At 35.0% G+C, this 21,944-nt stretch overlaps 1 protein-coding gene across 1 annotated transcript in view; it reads right to left on the bottom strand.

Moving 5' to 3' along the window:
• ATF6 (activating transcription factor 6) overlaps window positions 1-21,944 on the bottom strand; it is a 193,348-nt gene that overhangs the window by 155,095 nt on the left and 16,309 nt on the right. The window contains exons 6-8 of the mRNA XM_045546533.1: window positions 17,215-17,344; window positions 16,453-16,653; window positions 9,428-9,648 (exon numbers count right to left, since the gene is read on the bottom strand). Of these exons, the coding sequence (XP_045402489.1) occupies window positions 9,428-9,648; window positions 16,453-16,653; window positions 17,215-17,344 (552 nt within the window). The remainder of the gene's footprint in view (window positions 1-9,427; window positions 9,649-16,452; window positions 16,654-17,214; window positions 17,345-21,944) is intronic.

The following is a 21,944-nucleotide window of genomic DNA, read 5'->3' as shown; positions in this document are numbered from 1 at the left end:
AAAGACTTACGTAAAAGGAAAACTTAGCGTTTTCCTTTTGAAGGCTGGATCAATTTAAGAGTCAAAGTTCCAAGTCTATTCACATTTTAATTTTAAAAGCGTTATTGATTGATTAACAGTGTAAATTCTTATAATCTCCTTTTTAGAAACAAGATAGACTATTAAGGGCCAGATTCTGTGATGCTGCTAAGAAATGAGCTTCAATATCCTGAATAAATTTGAGTAATATTGAAATAGGACATTTTTATGCTAAGAAATACATTGCAACATCTCATGTAAAGTCCAATCAGACCAAGTATTGATAACCTATGGATGAATCATAGTAATCACTGGCTTGCTACACATATTTCTACCAGTTCTAATTCTCATTTAGCTGAATCTTGCCTTCTACACTGATGGATAAAGTAGAGGCTATCACTGATTAACTTCTTCACCATGTCAGACCAAACCAAGAAGAAAATTTAAGAGCCAAAGAAGTACATTTTCTTGCATATTTCTTCTAAACTGCATAATACATATTATTGCATATCACAGTAAACACATTTACAGATACATTCTTAAAAATATGTATTGCTAAAACTATTGTCAAATTTAATTTGTGGCAATTCTACTTTAAATATTCAAATAAATTAAAATTTTCATTTGATTTCCCTTAAGAATCTTCAGTATACTTTTTTCTCATAACATTATGTAAAGCAGAAAAAGGGGAAATTCAGACTTATATCTACCCTTCTTAACTTCATGATGGTCAAGATTTTATTTTACTCTTCCTATTAAGTTTTGTGTGTCTATATGTGTCATATAACCAGGTCCCATTTACCAAAAATTAAATAAAGAAGCTTCATTACTCACAACCTGAACCATTTATTTGTCAGAGGCAAGGAAATCATCTTCATCCTGCAAATTCTTTCCTTCTTTTTTTTAAATGAAGAATACCTTCCAGTATGAATTTCCAGAACTAGAATGGGTACTAGGCCAAGTCCCTGCTAGACTGTAGGTCCACACTGCCCTATCCAATCTCATTTTCTGCATGAAGAACAAGAACAACCAATAGAAATGCAAAAGCAGGAATATGCCCCAGATGCTCTTAGGAAAGCCACACTGTGGGCACAGCCTCTTGAAGAATGGAGAGACCTAAGTCCTGTACACAGGAATTTTCAAAGGATCCTCAGAACAGTTTCCTCTGACTTCAGTTAATGACTCCTCTGTTTCATGTGTCCCTAGAAATACTTGGTGTAGCTATACAAAAGTAATGGTAATCCAAGTCGTTAAATGGCACCACAACACTGGAAGCCAGGTGTCCTTAATGCTTGTCTCAGAATTGCAATGAATTAATTGGAAGATCTTAGAAAAATCATTTCTTATCCTAGAGTCTATCTACATATTAGTAAAAAGAAATTAGAACAGAATAGTGTTCGTGAAACTATTATAATCCATTATCGGGATATATGATCAATTTAATGAATCATTACAGCCTTAAAAAACTGAAAGAAAAGTATAGGATAGAATAAAAGTAATGAGGTGCTTTACATGTAGTAAGAGTTTGTTTCATTAGACCGTGTACACGAAAGAGAGATGTAAAATACATTTCTTTCTGTGGACTGTATACAAAAAACTTTAACAGTTTTTTGTTATTTTATTTGATACCACCAAATTATTCAAATACGGTCAATCTTTATAAAACGTTATAAAACTCATGACTTAAAACTACATGCTACCTTAATTTTTAAAAATTAAATCTTAAGACTACCTTAGTTTTCAAAAACTAAGCAAATACATTTGTAAAGGGCGAAAAAAAGGAGCAAGACTTAGGTAATTTGAAGTTTGAATTGCATCAGGGCTGCCTTGAAAGTAAAGCCCCGTTAGTGGAGGGAGCACAGAAGTGATGACAACAGCACTGGACTGAGATAAGACCCAGGCTTGAATCCTAACTCAATTATAACAGGTCAAATGAGTGAGGTGAGGGTCCAATGGGTAATAGACATGAAGGTTCTCTGTACCATAATGTACCATACAAATATAAGTTTCAGTTAAAAAAAATATATGTATCAGTCAGGTGCAGTGCCTCATGCCTGTGATCCTACCATTCTGGGGAGGCCGAGGCAGGAGGATAGCTTGAGCTTAGGAGTTCGAGACCAGCCTGAGCAAGAGAGAGAACCCATCTCTACCAAAAACAGAAAAAACTAGCCAAGCATGGTGACACGTGCCTCTAATCCCAGCTACTAGGAGCATTGCTTGAGCCCAGGAGTTTGAAGTTGCTGTGAGCTAGGCTGATGCCACAGCACTCTAGCCCAGGCAGCAGAGCAAGACTCTGTCTCAAAAAAAAAAAAAATTTACCATTCTTCTTTGTGAATTATGTATTCATAATTTTGTTCACAGGTTGTTGGATTATCTTGCATTTTCTCATTGATTTATAAGTATTCTTTATATATCTAAAACGGTTTTTAAAAGGCTATGAAAATATACATGAATGTGCAAAGCAGCATTATACATAATAGCCAAAAAGTAGAAACAATCCAAATGTCCATCAACTGATAAACAGATTATCCAAAATGTGGTATTTTCCATATGATGAAATATTATTCAGCCACAAAAAGGAGTAAGTGCTAATGTATGTTCCAGCATGGTTGAACCTTAAAGAATATTATGCTAAGTGAAAGAAGCCATACACAAAAGGACATACAGCGTATGATCCTGCAAATATGAAATATCCAGAACAGATAATTCCACACAGACAGAAAGCATATAAAGGGCTGCTGGGGGCTGCAGAAGCGAAGGAATAAGAAATGACTACTAATGGGTAGTGGGTTTCTTTTTAAGGCGATAAAAATATTCTGGAATTAGATATCAATGATGGTTGCACAACTCCATGAATATACTAAAAACCACTAAATTATACACTTCAAAAGGGTGAACCTGGCGGGACACAGTGGCTCACGCCTGTAATCCTAGCACTCTGGGAGGCCGAGGCGGGAGGCTCGCTCGAGGTCAGGAATTTGAGACCAGCCTGAGCAAGAGCGAGATCCCGTCTCTACTAAAAATAGAAAGAAATTATCTGGACAGCTAAAATTATATATATAGAAAAAAATTAGCCAGGCATGGTGGTGCATGGCTGTAGTCCCACCTACTCGGGAGGCTGAGGCAGAAGGATTGCTTAAGCCCAAGAGTTCGAGGTTGCTGTAAGCTTGACGCCATGGCACTCTAGCCAGGGCAACAGAGTGAGACTCTGTTTCAAAAAAAAAAAAAAAAAAAAAAAAAGGGGTGAACCTTATGGTATTTGAATTTTACCTCAATGAAGCTATTAAACAAAGGCAACATCGGAAGCTATGGACTCCTTCCCCAGACAAATGCACATGCATACAAAGTATTGCAAACAATTATGTGAGGAACAGAGTGAGGTGAGAAAAATGAAGTTTTTTATGGAAACACTGAAACTTATCTAAGAACTCCATTAAGAAGCCCTTGTGACTGGCACTCTATAATGAAAGTTCTAATTTATTAGAACTACCCCAATGGAGGGCCAGTTGGTAAATTCTATCAAAATTGAAAAAGCACCTACTTTCTGATGCTACAATTCCAATTCTAGGTATTTCTCCTACAGATATATTTGCATATGAACAAAAAAATAAGTACCTCAGTCAATGGAAGAATGTTCATAAAGAAAATGATTCCAAAAATTTTAAATAACCATGGTACTCCTATGAAATAGACTCCTATGCAGCTATTAAAAGAATAAGACAACTTTTTATGTACTGATATAGAAAGATCTATAAGATATATTAAGTGAGAAAAGCAAGTTGCAAGATGGCATGTATAGTATGCTAGCACTTCTGCAAAATAGGTCAATATGTAAAACTAAGAATTTATATATTAAAGAACTGTTTCAGGAAAAATGCACATAAAACTAGTAAGAGTGACTTCTGGGCAGGGGATCTGATTGGCTAGAAAGCATCTGGGGCATGAAAGGACTGTCTCCCTAGAAGGAGTCCTCAGGGGAAGGTTGCATGTAGGAAAATCAGAGAAAGGAGAGAGAAGTATTTAATTAAGATATAAATCAGCATCATTTAAAAATAATTATTCATTAACCTTATCAAGATGCCAAACTAAAAAAATACAGAATAAAGAATTCTAAAGTTGCCACAACATAAACCTATCCTAATACAATACATTGGGGGGAGGGAACAAAACTCTGCTCACTTCCCTTTCCAAAGCTACTGTAACCACAAAGGAAATTTAACTGCCAAAATTTTTATTCAAGATAAATTTTTAGAAGCCCCAAACCTCCATTTAAAGAGAAACTGCAAATATTTTAACAAAGCATGTTTTTCTTTTATTTGAAGAGTATCTGGTAGTAGCAAACCCAAAATGTAGTCAGCAAAGAAGCAATTTTTTTATTAAAATCTGGATAGCTTTTCAGATCTCCAAATCCTTCCTATTGAATTTGTTCTGATGTATTTCTCTACTTTACAGCCTAAAGAAATACCATTCTCTCAATTTCTTTATGGCTCAAAGTTACTAAAAAGTATCTGCTCATTATATATCTTCTTAGATGTAAGCTAGCCACATAATTTAAGGAGACCTGGTTCACATTTTGACCTAATAGAGGACCTATTCTTGGGTGTTAACAGATAAAACAAGCAACTTAAGTGTCTATAGCAGTTTTGAAATAACACAGGTAACTCTCCATTTTTCTGAGTTGCTTTGCACTGTAAATAGATTATTATATAATCATATTTTTCTTGAGAGACACATCTTCAGTGGGTCTCTAGTGAGTTTTACTCATACACATCTTACTGGGTATGCTAAGAATGCAAAGCCCTGATCACTCTTTACCCAGGCCTTTTCTCAGGGTTTAGTTTCCAGTGAGCAATCTTGAAGAATGAGGTAAAATCTCCGTGTGGACAATGAGGAGGCTTGCTCCCTGATTGCTGTAAAAGTGGTAGATTCCCAAGTGCAGATTCCTCCACTGCAAGGAGAGGAAAACTAGGTGCAGAGCATCCATCTGGACCTGTGTCACATCACTCCCATGCTAATAATACTAACAATAACTGAAATCTCTTACTCAACTGTACACCATTTCTAGAGAAAAGAAATATAAAGTTCCAATCTGGTATGACCGCAGAATCCTCTTTACATCATTTCTAATACCTGCAAGCCAGTGGAAAGGGATTCCTCAGCACCTAGTCTCTCATGATGGCTCTAGGAGCCAGGGCAGGGACTCCCAAAGGGTAGTTCTTTGGGGATGGAGGGGATCAAGTCCCTAACTAAAGGATTAGAAAGAGCGTGCAAGGTAACAAAGGGTTTGGAAGATGTGCAATGAGGGCACATAGGCTGGAATAAAGGAAGACCCAGAGCCTCCTGGCAGTATAGTCTGTACCCCTTAATCAACCTCCCATCTGAGGTTATTTCTAGTCCTGTATTAGTTCTGAATCATTTTCTTTCCATTGTTCCCAACTACTGATTTCCATTAAGAATCTTTGCTCCAACTTGGCTCACTGTGGAAGATGTAGAATACAATTTCATCACTTTTTTCCCTGGTCTTTTGTCCCAATAACCAAAACAATACAATCCCATAACCTTAAAACCAGAGCAGTAATATTTCATGAACTTTATGAGATTATGATGGGTAGGCAGAAGTAGTGAGTGCAATGCAGATTTAAACAGACTGCTTGTTTTGAAGCCCTTGGATTGATGTCTGGCAACATTCAACAGCCCTTTAAAGAAAGATAAGTATGCTCTCCTATAAAGTCAACTTTGTAGTTCCAAGATTGCCATTTATTAAGAAACTGTACATAGAATTTCTACACTAAAATGAGAGACCATGTTCATTTTTTCCATCAGGATCATAGCCAAAACAAACCATATTTCTTGAAAACTTAGGTGAGGTTTCCAAGAGTTAAACAAAACAGATTTACCAGCAAAAGGCAGGAAGAGTAAGATTATAATTTGAACCAGGCAAACTGTTTCATAACAGAAAATGTGGCATTTAATGCAGTTTACAGAATATGGTATGCTAAAAACGCTACTTATGGCAGTAGCAGGCCTCTAGAGAGTGAAACCAGCCAAACAAAAGAACTAAAAAAGGTAGAAAAAAAAGCCATGTCAGCATCACAAAGCCACAAAAGACTGATATAATTTTTTTTGCTGAATTACAACTTTTTTGTCATACTTTTGATTTAAAAGCACAAAAAGTACATAATAAAAACATTTTCTTTTTGGCCATTTTGAATTAGGAATTTATACTAATTCAAATGTATCCTAATTTAACAGGACTTGAGTCTTAACAAACACATGCACTGTTGAGGTCAACCAAGTTACTAACACAGACTATATGTGCTGATCAAAGTTCTCTCCTGCAGCCCCTTCTGGAACAGATTTACTTTGGGTTCCTGAGTGGCTTGGCCAGCTGATAGGACAAACTGATGCTTCTCTACTTGAAATAAACATTCAGTCAAAATCCCTACCCAAAAATTCATAGTGAAAAGGTTTGGCTCACTTCTTGATGTGTTGGCCAAGTAAAAATGAGCACAAAAACCACAATGCAGGTTGACTAGAAAATTATTTTAATCATCTTGAGGTCTCTTTGCACTAAACACACAGTACTTGAATCTTTCTTTTATAATACTGTCAACTCTAAATTTAAGAATGCTAGCCAATACATACTGCTAAAAACAAAAGCTAATACTTGTTGGTTTTATATTGTCTCACCTCACGTACCTCCCAGTTCCTCAATGTTAACTGAGACTTTGTCAGCAAATTACTCAGCAAATTTACAGAGCCCTCTTAAGAATGTAAAAGCAGAACAGACCTGGTGTTTCACTCCAGAAAACTAATAAAGGATGTCTGGCTAATAGACCAACATATAATTAATTGAAAAATGTTTACAGATTACAAAATGGGTCAGCAGCATATGGTGACTGCCAACATTAAGATGCTCATTATTCAGATGTTAAACCTTAAGAAAGGGGGAAAAGGGTCTCCTCTAGTTTTTATTTACAATAACTACATCAAAAACTCTTACAATTAAGAAGGGACCTTTCTACAACTTACCTACACCTGTTCCAGATAAATCCTCTGGACTAACTCAGAACAATTCTCCTATTTTCCACATGTCAATCTTCATTTCCTAGAAGATGGCTCCCAGGTATACTTTCAGTCTTCTCTTCCTCAGTTTACTGAATTATTCCTACCCTTAATGAACTCTTCTAGCTATTACATGACATTTTTTTTTTTTTTTTTTTTGAGACAGAGTCTCGCTCTGTTGCCCAGGCTAGAGTGAGTGCTGTGGCGTCAGCCTAGCTCACAGCAACCTCAAACTCCTGGGCTCAAGCGATCCTACTACCTCAGCCTCCCGAGTAGCTGGGACTACAGGCATGTGCCACCATGCCCAGCTAATTTTTTCTATATATATTTTAGTTGGCCAGATAATTTCTTTCTATTTTTAGTAGAGACGGAGTCTCACTCTTGCTCAGGCTGGTCTCGAACTCCTGAGCTCAAACGATCCGCCCGCCTCGGCCTCCCAAGTGCTAGGATTACAGGCATGAGCCACCGCGCCCGGCCTACATGACTTTTAGATACTGCCCCCATCCTAGCTACGTTCTTCTGAACTTTTCCATAATTGAGACTTAGAATGTAGACTTGAATGTAGACTTAGATTATATTAATAATTTTTAACAACAGTGACATATCGTTGACCTGTGTATTATTAAATTTCTAATTAGTCTTTATATTTTTTCATGTCTAAAATATTTCATGAAAAATATTTAAAATGTCCTAACATATTACATAAAGGCAACTTTGAATATTTTCCATGCTAGTTTCATTTGGGAGTATTACACAAGAAACAATCAAGTTTAAAATTTAAAGAGTTTTAAAAGAAAATTTTAAGGGATCATTTTAAAAATCCTCCTTCATTATTCTTAACCTGCTTAGTTTCCTGTGAAAAGCATAATCTTTTCTTATTGGTTGCACTTTTTAATTGAAAATATCACAGAATATTTTTGGATTTTTGTTGTCATTCTCTTACTTACAGAAATTTCTCTATGCACCAAAAGGAGAGAAAAATTAAACACCCAGCTTCCATGATTATCAACATTTTGCCAATCATGTTTTCTCTGTCCTCCTCAGAGTATTTTAAAGCAAATATCAGCATCATATTGTTTCATCTTCAGTTGAAAGACACACTATGTATTAGAGCCTATTATGCCATAAGCACTGTGCTTACCTCTTCTACTCCTCAAAATAAATTAACATAACAGCCAAGCTTAATCCTGTATTATTCATTCTCTATGCTCATATAACACTAATTTTCCTACTCCATGTCTTGGCATGAACTGTTTTCAATACCTACAGAAACTATGGGACTCTTACTCTAGAAATTGGATGTTCTACTTTCATTAGATAATATTCCTTTGTTATGGATTTTTACAATATTGCTGGCTGAGATTACTGTTTATGCAACAGTGGAGCAAGTTCACAATTAAATGGGTCACTGACATGCTGGTTAATAAATTCTGGTAGACAGAAGTCTGATAAACAACCTTGCATAACTCATAGGATTTTAAAAATACTTTGCAAAAGTACTCTACCTAAAGAAAGAGTAGCAATATTAACAACTAGTAATATCCATTTTTATTTTAAAACAACATACAGGCTTTGCTTCGCAATTATAATTTTAGAAAATCCACTATTAAATTAATTCTTTAACATTCATTAATATTCAGGACCATGATGTTCAATTACTATTTAATACATAACATGAGCTATTTCAAATCACTTTGAAAATAAGCAAGAATTAGCTGGTAAGTACTGGAACTGGCTTTAGGGAGTGACAGATCTTAGGAAACTATGTGATTTATAAATTATAAGAAATCCCTACAACATGCTAGAAAATTTGAAGGTTTGCAAATATGGGAAAGTACCAAAAAATCATTAAGAAACAGAATTCCTAAGAGTAGCAAGTCATCATTATGCAGTGGTGAAACCCCTTCAAAAAATCAAGGGAGAAGTTATGTATAAAACCTGCCTTAAAAGTAGTCTACAGACTATTATCTGGGAAGTTGCTAAAAACATTGCAATCAGGAAACATGAAAGAATCTGTAAAATATTAGTGGATGATTGGCTTGGGGACGTTGGGGCTTGAGGAATGTAATGAGAGTGTTCTAAAGAAGCAGTAGAGTGAAGTATGCATACTTCACTTTTCATCAAACCACTTCAAATTTTCAAAACATTTTCACTTAGATTCTATAATAACATAGTAAGTAAGCCTTACCCTAATTTTGCACCAAAGGTTGAATGTGCAATTTCAGCACACTCTTTTATTTGATGTAATATAACAAACTTCAAAAAATAAAAACAAGGCAACAAAAAGTGTTTTTGAGGTTTTTTTTAAATCAGGCATTAATAAAAGCACTGTTTCAAAACTTACATCTGAACCCACACTTCTCATGGTACTTTGCAGGACAGGCTTAGTCACGGAAAGTTTTCCATTCACTGGGCTACTTGCCACAGGAGCCGGTACCACGTTCACCACATGATTAGGTAGCTGTGTGACTCCCCCAGCAACAGCAAGGACTGGCTGAGCAGAGGGCAGAACTCCAGGTGCCTGAACTTGTACCACAGTAGGCTGAGAGAGCAAAACGGTCTGACCTGCATTAGAAAAAAAGGAAAAGGAATCAGAGGGTGCATAACAATTGTGGCACAGGAAGCAGTTTAACATTTAGGTCTCTTCTGCAGATATAATGGGTAAGATTAACATTAAGGGATTTTTTTCACCAGCAATTAAAACATGAGAAATAGCAGCATATATTCACAGTGACTTTGTTGTATGTTTTTAATGAAACCAACTAAATTCATTCTCTTTGAGATAGCACTAACAATGTATTTCCATATTTATCTTTCTCAACCATACACATATGAAGTTTGCTATTATACATAGATTTCCTTAAGAATTAACCTCTGAAATTTATTAGCGCTAAAAAGATTTGTCATATAAATAAAAATCTTTTATACTGACCAAGGAGAACCAAATATTTTAAATTAATAGGATTTACAAAAACATACAATACCAAAAATATATGAACAGAGACTCAATTAATTCAATACTGGAAAAAGGAGGATTTCATCTTAAAAACTACTTGAGATAAAATCTTAGCTAACAAGCACAATAAACATAAATCTGCAATTTAAAATAGTCTGTATTAAAGGTCATATTATATACTAAAACAAACAAAAAATAGTCTGTAGATAATACCAACCCTCTCCCCCCCAAAACAATGGCCTTCAAATCTTTTCTGAGTCTTCACATTTATCATTATTTTAAATTTACAGTAATCTGAGGAGAATTAACACAGGTTGAACATCCCTAATCCAAAATCCAAAACTTTCTGAGCACTAGCATGATACCACAAGTGGAAAATTTCAAACCTCTGGTCCCAGGCATTTCAGATGAGGGATATTCAACCTGTAATAATGATGATGAAGATGTTACACTGTAAACAAAGCATTAACACTGCAGAAAAAGTGCCTACAGCTGACATGGTAAAAATGTGTGATGGGCTCATTGAAGGACTAAAGGAGCATGCACTCAACAAAATCAAGAGATCATGTCAGTTTATAAAATCAAGGAGAGACTTCTGGCCAGGCACAGTGGCTCACGCCTATAATCCTAGCACTCTGGGAGGCTGAGGCAGGAGGATCACTTGAGCTCAGGAGTTTGAGACCAGCCTGAGCAAGAGCAAAACTCTGTCTCTACAAAAAGTAGAAAAAATTAGTCAGGTGTGGTGGCGCATGCCTGTAGTCCCAGCTACTGACAGGCTGAGGCAGGAGGATCACCTGAGCCCAGGAGTTTGAGGTTGCAGTGAGCTATAATGATGCCACTATACTCTAGCTGGGGTGACAGACTGAGACTCTGTCTCCAAAAAAAGAAAAAAAAAGAGAGAGAGACTTCTAAGACAAAAACCATTGTTAATGAGGCAGATGACACTGGAGGAAACATTTTAAAAAGCAGCAGGGATGAGGGATGCCTCCTCATCCCTATGGGACATACTTTTTGGTAACTCCACTTTTCTGATGTTTCTTCTCACCTAAAAAAGTACAACGTACAGTAACCTTTTAATCAAAACAGCACTGCAGGTAGAGACTGAAAGCCTGCTATTGATGGTTGTTGTTATTGACTAACAGTTGACACAAGTATTCTGGTGATTCTACTGTGCTGTTTAGTTACCCTGAACATATTATTTTTTCACTGTATTAATGGTATTTCATAGTTTTATTGTTAATTATTTATGCATAAATAAGTGTAAGAAAATGATTGCTTATCAGGAGCACATAAATTCAATCAGGAATGATGGTAATGCCAAACAACCACAGACTGTCAACATGCATGGCTGAGATAGTGACACCTTTGCTTTCTGATGGTTCAAAGTACAAAAACTTTGTTCTGTGTATAAAATTATTAAAAGCATTGCATGAAATTATCTTCAGGCTTTGTGTATAAAGTGCATATGAAACATAAATACATTTTATGTTTAGACTTGGGTTCCATCCCCAAGCTATCTCATTATGTATATGCAAAGATACCAAAATCAAAAAAATCTGAAATCTGAAATACGTCTAGGCCCGAGCATCTCAGATAAGGTATACTAAACTTGTATCATTAACCTAAAGAATACTTATACACTCATAACACTAACCTATTAAAAATTTTACTTGCCTACTAAGTATTTCCTTTCAGATCTGGCTAGATTTTTATAAGGTGTTGAAAGCCTTGCCTAATATCCACAGCTGTTTGAGCCTATCTAACAAAATAAAGGTACTACATTAACTGGCAACTAAAATTCCATATAAATTTATAATTATTCTTTAATAAAGAAGGCATTATGCTTTCAGACAGTTTAATATGACCTATGTAAAACTCAGCTCAGTATTTCAAAGGATCAGGGAAAACTAAAAATCAAAATAATGCTTCAGAACACCTGTTTTTTAAGAACATCTGTCTTAGCTAAAAAAGATTACTTTTATAAAATCACACTCTTTGTTTCAGATGGCCTCAAAAAGGACACTAAAAGTAGCAGAATTTAATTAATAGCATTTTATCCCAGGTAAGTTAGTAAATTAGTAAGAAGAAAGATCTAAAAATAATTTCATAGATTTGGAATATGTACAATTTACTTAGGCATAAATGATCACTAAATATTTTTATCTTCTCATTTTCCCTTCGACTAACTTCTTTTATGAAATAAAAACATATAAAATGGGGAAATGGCTCCTAAGAAGACATAAATATGCTTAACCCAAATATGCAAATAAAAATAATAAAGTAAATAGCACATGACTAAATAAGTTTCTAGTAACATTTAGTAAGAAATTACAGACAATCTGATACTAGGAAAAGACATATTCATCATAATGTAAAAACTTAAACCAAGGGTTTCCAACCCTGAATATAAGAAAGCTTCTTTAATATCAAAAAATATCATGATCACCAAAGATGATCATGATTGTCCTTTCAGATTCTGTGGATTGAGAAAATACATGATGAAAAGGCTATTAAGAATTTAGTAATGATTTGAAATGAATTTATAGTTTGTTAATCAGAAGTATAGCTACAAAAATTTGAAATGCAGCTGTACAAAAATATATGAAACAAATTATTTATTTGGTTGCATAAAATGCTTACTACAAATATGGATTTACAGATGCTTTAGGAACTGCCACAAGGCTACCACTCCCATCACCCATACCCAGGGCCCATTGTCTACAGACTGAGAACCACTGACTTAAACCAATACTTTGAGAAGAGCATTATAGAAGCAATGTTCCACATTCTATGAGTTTAAAAATTAGGATAAAAAGACTCCCATGAATTAAACACTGTTCAATCAACTTTCGGACTATTTCAAAGAACAGAAGATGTGGTAAACATAATGAATTAAGTCACTTCTAAGAAAAAAAATCCTACTTCTAGCTCTAGTTAAAGATTTAAAGCACTGGCAGGTAACACATGCAGAGGGCTTTGTAATATTTCTTAAATTAATTAAGAAAAAATCCAAATCTGTACTGTCCAGCATACAGTTATCACCATCTCCTTGCTGAGAGAACTGCGTCACAGAGAGAGGAGGAGATGGCAAGGCCTGTGTATCCAACGTGGCTACGGTCCTACCAAGCCATTGCTGTTTTCTTTTTTTCCCATACTGTATACCAAGCCCTTTCATCCCAGAGTGCCCATCTATTTTCAAATTAACCAGTATCTACATCAAGAATCCTCTTGAAGCTCTGACTCGGGGGGGATGGGTGGGGGCATGGGCAATATACATAACCTGAACTTTTGTACCCCCATAATAAGCTGAAATTAAAAAAAAAAAAAAAAGAATCCTGTAAATATTCCAGGCACATTCAAGTTCAAGACAGAATGGGGAGAAACAACTAAATATTTGTTACAATGTGTTCAAGTGAAAAAACAAACTCATGGTGACTTGCTAAATGCTGACCAGACTACAAACTATAATGCAAAGGACTGTTTGGGGGCCTTAAATAGGCAGCAGCTGAACATAGTTAATACTGTTTGTAGTGTGGAAACAGTTAAAAGGGACATAGCAAAAGGCTGTTTAGCAATTTCAACATGCTCAAAATAGTCTTTGGCATTACATGCAAATCCCCTTTAATGACACACGACTGGATCCAACGTTGGATACTTTTGACTATGTATGACTCGCTGATTTTGATGGTCAGTTCTTTCTTTTCAACTTTCCTCAAGGATTTAAAACTATGTATCAAACATTATCGAATGCCTATTTTGTCTAAAATATCATAGCTGTGTAACTTTGGGTAAATAACGTCCTTGTGCCTAGTTTTCTCACCTACATAATGGAGATATTAGCACCTATCCTCAGAGTTGACATAAGGATTAAATAAAATAGTGCACTTAAGTACTTAGAAGAATGTCTGGCACATAGTAAGATCTTAAATGTAATTTATTATTATTATTATTAATCTCCTTTTCTGTTTAATAATAGTTTCCATATGGGCACTGCATGAATTATTAATTCATTAGTTCTCACAGTGACTGTTATTCAAGTGTTTATATAAATTTAACTCCCCAATTAAAGGGTAGAATTTATGAGAACAAGGACTATATATCTTATTCTTTTAGAGGCAATATAGTACAGTGATTAATTACATATACTCTGAGTCAGACCACCCGGGCTCAAGTTCTAGCTCCACTTCTTATCAGCTAAGTGACGAGGGGCCAAGTTATTTTACCTCTATCCCTCATTTCAATGATTTACACCACCATCTACCCAGAAACTCCAAGACAGAAATACAGAAGTAATCCTAGATACCTTCCTTTCTATCCCTCATCCTTCTTCTACACCATCCAATTACCAACCCCTATGATTCTATGTTTTTGAACATCTCCACTCTCCATCCTGGGTTTCATTTTCACTGATGTTCCAGGGTTTCATCATCTTTCACCTACACTACTCAAAACAGTCTTAAAGGACATATAGGACTTAGAAATAGGCGGAAGTTGTTGTAGGCTGGTAGAAAAGTGTGAGCCAAGAAACTAGGAAAAACAAGAGAATTCAAGGGGCAATGCCAATTAGTTGGGCTAGAATGAAGATTTATAGAAAAGAGTGATATTATAATGTAAAGTTAGAAAACTAAACAGGTTAAGTTCAAATTCTCTCACTTGGAATGTGGGTTTTGCAGTCCAAGCTAGAGAATTTGAACTTAATTCCTTTAGGAATTATTTCTTCTTTTTCAATAGTCCTGACATCAATTAACTGTAAAATGCCTTGCTTATATTTCCATTCTTTTCTCTCCCTCTTCTCAAATAAATGGAATACACTTAAATCTGTATGTTATAATAATACCACCTCTCTAGATTGTACTATAAAAACAAAGTGCAGTGCTTATCACATGCTCACAAAAAATATATCAGACCATGGGAAAGAACTAAAGTTCCAAATAATGTATGATTCAGGTTTCTGGAACTGATAATCCACTCAGAAAAGAACAATTTGTTTTCTTGCTATAGGTAAGATCTTTTATCACTTAAACATAGCCAATGGTCTGCTAATAGCAAATTCTTAGGAACATCCCCTACTTTACATACTAGTCATATTAATGTCACACTTTAACTTTTTATAGATGTATTTTTATAGCTTATGGGAACTATAATGAGGTTCTTTGCGAGTTTAGATTCTTAGCCTTTGGGAATACACAGATCCTTTTGAGATCCTGATGAAAGCTTTGGAGACTATCCCTAGAAATATTCACAAATGAGCATACACTAAATCTTGCATTTTATTTCAAAGAGTTCATGAACCCTTAAACCCCCTTTTACAGATCACAAGAATACCTATTCTACAGGATTGCTATTTTTCACATGAAAAAGATAGTTATGATTCTGTACTGAGAGGGCAGGTATTTCAAACTGTTTTTTTTTTTTTTTTTTGGTAGGGACTGACTGATAGATTTTTACTGATCCCTCCATTCTCTCATCTAGTCCTTCTTTTTATCAATGTTATATTGTCTATGACCATGTAATAGAGAACAAAGCTAACAGAGTACCTGGAAATCAAATATATGACCTTGTCCTCATTAAAATTATACTCCCAAGAAATGAGCAAACTAGCCACAACTGGAAATACAGCCATAAAAGCAAATGTAACTGGTGTTTATTTACAATCCATATCCCATCAACACTTACTCCTACTTGGTGCCAACAACCTAAATCCACAGAAAAGAATGCTGCACAAGTTTTCTTGTACTCAATGTGTAAACATATGAGCACAATGATGACTAACCCACCTAAGAAATCTCCATGTGCAAATGATTCCCATATCTGAATAGTACCAAATCCTCAAACTTTAATTTCTTTTAATGCTGACCTAAACTTCTTGTAGAATCACAAGTATATGAGGCCATCTGGTGGATAAAATACAGAAACACACAAATTCTTAGCTAGCTGAAGGCAGAGTTTAGGTCTCCTCCAAATGCCCAGTTCAATATCTTGTTTACTAAATCATGCAGCCTCCTCAGAGATTAAAAGCCTGATTCTATTGCTAAAACACACCTATTAGACAAGAAATGAACTAAATTATTTTAAATACTGACCATTCCTTAAAAACAAAAAAAAGCTCATAGCCACAAATATCTCAGAATAAAATGACATCAAGAAAGTTTCCCAGATTTTCTTCTTCATTACTAGTGGTTATATGAAACCAAAAGCCTTGAAGACAGGTGTTTTCATAATTAAAAGTGTAAGAAAAAATAAGTATCAGATGCAACTGATGCATAGATGTCCTCCCTAGTTAGGACTGGACCACATATTAGTCAACTCTGCAATGTCTTCAGAACCAAGGACAATTCCTAACACACAGCATGTGCTCAGAAATTATAATCTGAATTAAAACAAATTATACAATACAAGTTCCACTCAGGTACCTTTAGTGGGTGCAGGTTGCATACTGATAATTGGCTGCTGCTTTGTCAATGTCATAAGTGTTGGTAGTGTCTGAATAATGATGGTTTTCGCTGAAACGCTGGAGTTTGTTTGAGTCTTGGGTGCTGCTGGAAGCAATAAAGGCTTAGGCTGAATTGAAGGTTTTGAATTCACCTGAATTTTCTTTGGAGTCAGTCCATTTTCTAGAAAAAACAGACAAACCACAAATCAATTAAGCAAGCCCTAAAAAGGAAATTCTATCACATACCTTTCTCTACGTATTATCTTGACTTCTGAGTAGTTTAAGCATAGCTAAGCTGCATATACCTAACTGAAGTAAACAAAAGTCCTTAAACTGAGATCTTTTTTGATCAAGATGCAGTTTGGGAAGGAGGACACATGAACAGGTAAAGGAGAATGGCTAAAAACACTGAATAAGCATTGAGATTAATGGAGGAAAACGTCATAGTTGAATGCCCCTCACACTTAGTACCTTTAACTGAAACTTTGAAATCTCTCCTGATAATAATGGGGTCTGAGTCTATTTTAAAGTATTTTTCACCTATAAAGAGAGAGACAACTGAAGATTATTTCTTCCCTTTCCTCTCCACAGTAATCACCCATAATAAACAATACAGGTCCAATAATTTGAAAACAGTAAGCAAGCTTAATAAATATATGCCTAATCCAACATTTTCTTTTAAGAAATGAAACCTAAGCTATTTCAAAATAGAAATAACAGAAGGTAGAAGATGGAGTAATACCAGTTTTATTCCTAGGACCAATGACAGGCTTATCTTCCTTCAGTGTCTCTGCTGAAGAGGGACTATTACAGCTTTCACCATATAAAGAAAGGGGAGATATCTGGGAACTAGAAGATAAATCCAACTCCTCCTGTAGCAAAATAAAATAAAAAATTAATGCAGAAGAGTATAATCCTTAAGCAGCAAATTGCTTAGAAAGAGGAACAAGATCCAAAAATATTTCAAGGCAACTTCAAGGGAAAGGTGTGATATATTAGAAACTATATCTATCTATTAAGTACTAAGTGAGTATGGATAAACCAACATTATCCATCAATACCAAGGGCACAATAATTCAAAATGCAGAGTAAGTCTATGGCATCCTCTTACATTAAAAATATAAATCACTGATCTGCTTCTACATTTCCGCCCACAAACTTTATATATTTCTTGGTTCCTAGTCATACAAACATTTAGTATCGTTAGAAGGCTACAGTTACAATGCCAATGTCCTTTGCCATAATCTTTGATTCAGTCTTAAAAGAATCTGAAAAGCAAAATAATTCTAACTATTTTTATCCTTTTCTATTTATTAACACTATCTTTGTCCCAAATGTTGTGAAAGAAAGACTAACACTGAAAGGAGCAGGGCTACTTTCTTTAATTTAATGGGAGAATTGATAATAACAGAGATATATAAAAATAACATTAATATTTTCCAAAAATCTTTTAATATTTAGTGAATATATCTCATTTTATTAGAATAAAGAAACTTAACATAGGATAAAATAGCATTTCAATTCAGAGAGAAAAGATGGCATACACGATAATGGAATAGGCACAATCTCTACTTCATACCATCTTCAAAATAATCTATAAGATTATTAAAAGAAAATTTAGAAGAATACTTATTTACTCTCAGAATATTGTAGGCCCTCTTAAGACACCCAGAATCCATAAAGGAAGAAGAAACAGATTTGCACAAATAGTAACTAAAATATTTAACAATGAAAACTAGACCATAAATTCAAAAGATACATAGGGAGAAAATATTTGCCAAAAATGGACACTGGACAAGAACAGCAATTTCACTGAGAAGGAAATACAAAGGTAAATTTAAACTTTCTTTTAACATAAGAAAAAATTGAAATGACCTGCAGAACATATGGGAGAAATGTACATTCTCAGTCTCATTTGGTGACAGTGAGAATTGCTTCATTAATTTATCCTTAACATCTACTCGGCATGTAGCCAGACCCTGAGCTATATGAACCTTGAACCTTGTAGAGTATTTATAAGAAACCAAAGAGTACAAGACAACAACACTGGAGGAAACTATTATCTTCACGGCCTTAGATGCTCAAAAGGTATTTTATAAAATCCGACAAGTATTCCTCAACAAAATCCTAGAAAACAAGAATTAGAGGGATACTTTCTTAGCATTTTAAAAAAAAAAGCTATGGGTAATTATACAGCCAATGTCATACTTAATGGTGAAACAGTAAATGCATTACCATTAAAGTCAGGATAAGAAATAGATACTTGCTTTTTCTGTAATTCTAGCAATTATTTTAGAAAATGAAATTAAAGAAATAAACATTAAAATAGAAGAGAAAGAAGTACCTTTTTGCAAGGTGATATCCTATCTACTTGGAACATACATAAGAATCAAATGAAAAAATATTTGACTATGAAAATATTGTATAAATACTTAGAAAATACAATAAAAGATAAATATTTCACTCAAAATAGCAATAACAATTATGAAATAGCTAGGAATTTTCTAAAAATGTGCAGGACTTACATGAAGAAAACTATAAAACTTAACTGAGAGGCATAAAAGAAGATCTGAGTAAACAGAAAGACATAAAATATTCTTTAATAGAATGATTACAAAAGATAATACAATTGGGAAAATTGGTTCACTTATATAGAAAAAATTAAAACTACTAATAGATCCCTACTTAACACTTATTAAACACACTTATATAGAGAAAATTAAAACTACTAATAGATCCCTACTTAACCACTTATTAAATCAAACCCTAAAGGTATTAATAAATCTGAATATGAAAGGTAAATCATATAGTTAATAGAAGAAAATGCAGGGGAATATTTTTGTGGCCTACAAGCATAGAAGGACTTCTTACAACTTCAAAAGTAAACCATAAAAGAAAGGTAAAAAAAAGATAAGTGTAATAATTCAAAATGAAGAATTTATAAAGACTACAAAGTTAACAGATAACAGACAGGGAAAAGATATAGGCAACAACAAGAGTTTAATATCACAAATATACAAGGAAGTCCTGCAAATAAACAAGAAAAAGACAACAACTCAGTAGAAAAATTGACAAAGACCAGGAATAAACGATTTATAAAAGAAAAAAATAGTCCAAAAAGCTAGTAAGAATGTTAAGAAATATTGCAAACAATCAGTAACCAAAGAAACGCAAATTAAAACAAAACAAAAACAGGCAACAAAAAATGTTATGCCATGAGGCAAAAATCAGAAACCCAGACAATGCCAAGCACTAGCAGAGAAGCAAGTTACAGGAATCCTCAAACGCTGCTGAAGGGCCTGCAGAGCACTAAGGCAATTCTGGAAGGTGACATGGAAGCACTTAACAAATTAAATATATGCACATGCTACCACCCAGCAATTCTACTCCATGACATACATCCCAAAGGAATTCTCACATGGGACCACAAAGGAACATTTTTTACAATATCCATTGTCATGCAGGTAAAATGTACTGATCATATACTTGAAATATTGTGCAGAGTTAGATGCAACAGATTTGATGTATATAGAGCAATAGATTGATCTTAAAAATATTGTGCTGATTTTTAAAAGTAAATAATAGAAAGAGATCTAATATAATACCATTTACATAAATTTTAAATACATGTACACAATTGAAAGCAGTGAAAAAAAGATGAACTTTTTAATAAATGATACCGGAATAATGCTTTTGGTAGGCATTTGGAAAAACACAAAATTGGATCTGTATCTCACATCATATACCAGGATAATTTCAAGTGGATCAGAGATCTAAACACTAAAAATAAAATCTTATGATAAATATGTATTAATAGTCACTTAGAAAATATTCCTTCCTGAATAATTTGATCCTAAGCCACTAGATGGGTTAAAGCAAGACAACCATCATCCATGCAGACAGGCAGCCTGGCGGAGAATCAAAGTTCAGGGGTGGTAGAGAGGGCATTCACATGGGGGGCAGGCTGGCATGAGGAGTCAGAGCAGGGTGATAAGGCCATCCACATGGGGAATAGCCTGATGTACAGATGCCAGAGCCCAAGAGAGACATGTTAAAAAAAACATAAGAGCTGGTGTGAAGTGACTCCCACTGGCCAAAGTGAGGACAATATAAAAATCAGAATAAATAATTTATAACATGTTGAATAAAATAAGAAACAATGAACCCATACTGATATTTACAAATAAGTGACTAAATAAAAAGTTTAACAGTTAACAGGATATTTTTACATAGTTTTATAGTATCTCCTCACAAAATACTTATTTATGGCAAATGGAAAAAGAGCAACTGCACAGTGGAATAGCCTAGCACACACCACCTATCAAATAATCAAAGTGAACATCACCAATAATAGGACAAATTGAAATTGTGTCATCAAAAGAAAATGAGATGGGCCGGGCACGGCGGCTCACGCCTGTAATCCTAGCACTCTGGGAGGCCACAGCGGGAGGATTGCTTGAGGTCAGGAGTTCAAGACCAGCCTGAGCAAGAGCAAGACCCTGTCTACTAAAAATAGAAAGAAATTAGCTGGACAACTAAAACTATATAGAAAAAATTAGCTGGGCATGGCGGCGTATGCCTGTAGTCCCAACTACTCAGGAGGCTGAGGCAGAAGGATTGTTTAAGCCCAGTAGTTTGAGGTTGCTATAAGCTAGGCTGGCACCACGGCACTCTACCCAGAGCAAGACTCTGTCTCCAAAAAAAAAAAAAAAAAATGAGATGGATACAGCACTTCTGTGACATTCCTACCATGAATATAAAACCCAAATCTAATCATGAGGAAACATCAGACAAACTCACATGAGGGATATTCTTCAAAATAACTAACCTCTAATCTCTACATGTGGCAAGGTCAAGAAAGTCAAGGATGAATGAAGAACTTTTTCAGACTGAAGGAGATTAAAAAGACAAGACAATCAAATGCAATGCATGATTCTGAACTGGATCCTTTTGATAGTTTAAAGAAGCGGTCCCCAACCTTTTTGGCAGCAGGGCCAATTTCGCGGAAGACAATTTTTCCACGGAGGGAGTGAGGGTAATAGGTAGAGCTCAGGCGGTGATGAGAGTGATGGGGAGCGGCTATAAACACAGATGAAACTTTGCTTCCTCACCATTGCTCACCTCCTGCTGTGCACCCCTCTACTGTCCTAACTTTCATGGAAGACAATTTTTCCTGGGGTAGGGGGGAATGTAGCAGAGCTCTGTGGCCTGGTTCCTAACATGCCACAACCAGTACACAGACTGAGGATTGGGGACCACAGGTCTAAAAGACCTCTGGGACATCTGGCACAATCTAAATGGTAGCTGAAGATTAGATGATATCAATGTTTATTTTCTAATTCTGATGCTTGTATTGTAGCTATATAAGAAATATCCTTGCTTGAAGGAAGTGGGGATGATACGGTATCAGGTTAGCAACTTACTCTCAAATGGTTCAGGGGAAAAAAAGTTCTTTGTAATACACTTGCAACA

This window comes from Lemur catta, chromosome 3 (assembly GCF_020740605.2).
Source record: "Lemur catta isolate mLemCat1 chromosome 3, mLemCat1.pri, whole genome shotgun sequence".
Classification (NCBI taxonomy): Eukaryota; Metazoa; Chordata; class Mammalia; order Primates; family Lemuridae; genus Lemur; species Lemur catta.
The sequence above is the reverse complement of the archived record's forward strand: the minus strand, read 5'-3'. Positions and strand labels throughout refer to the sequence as shown.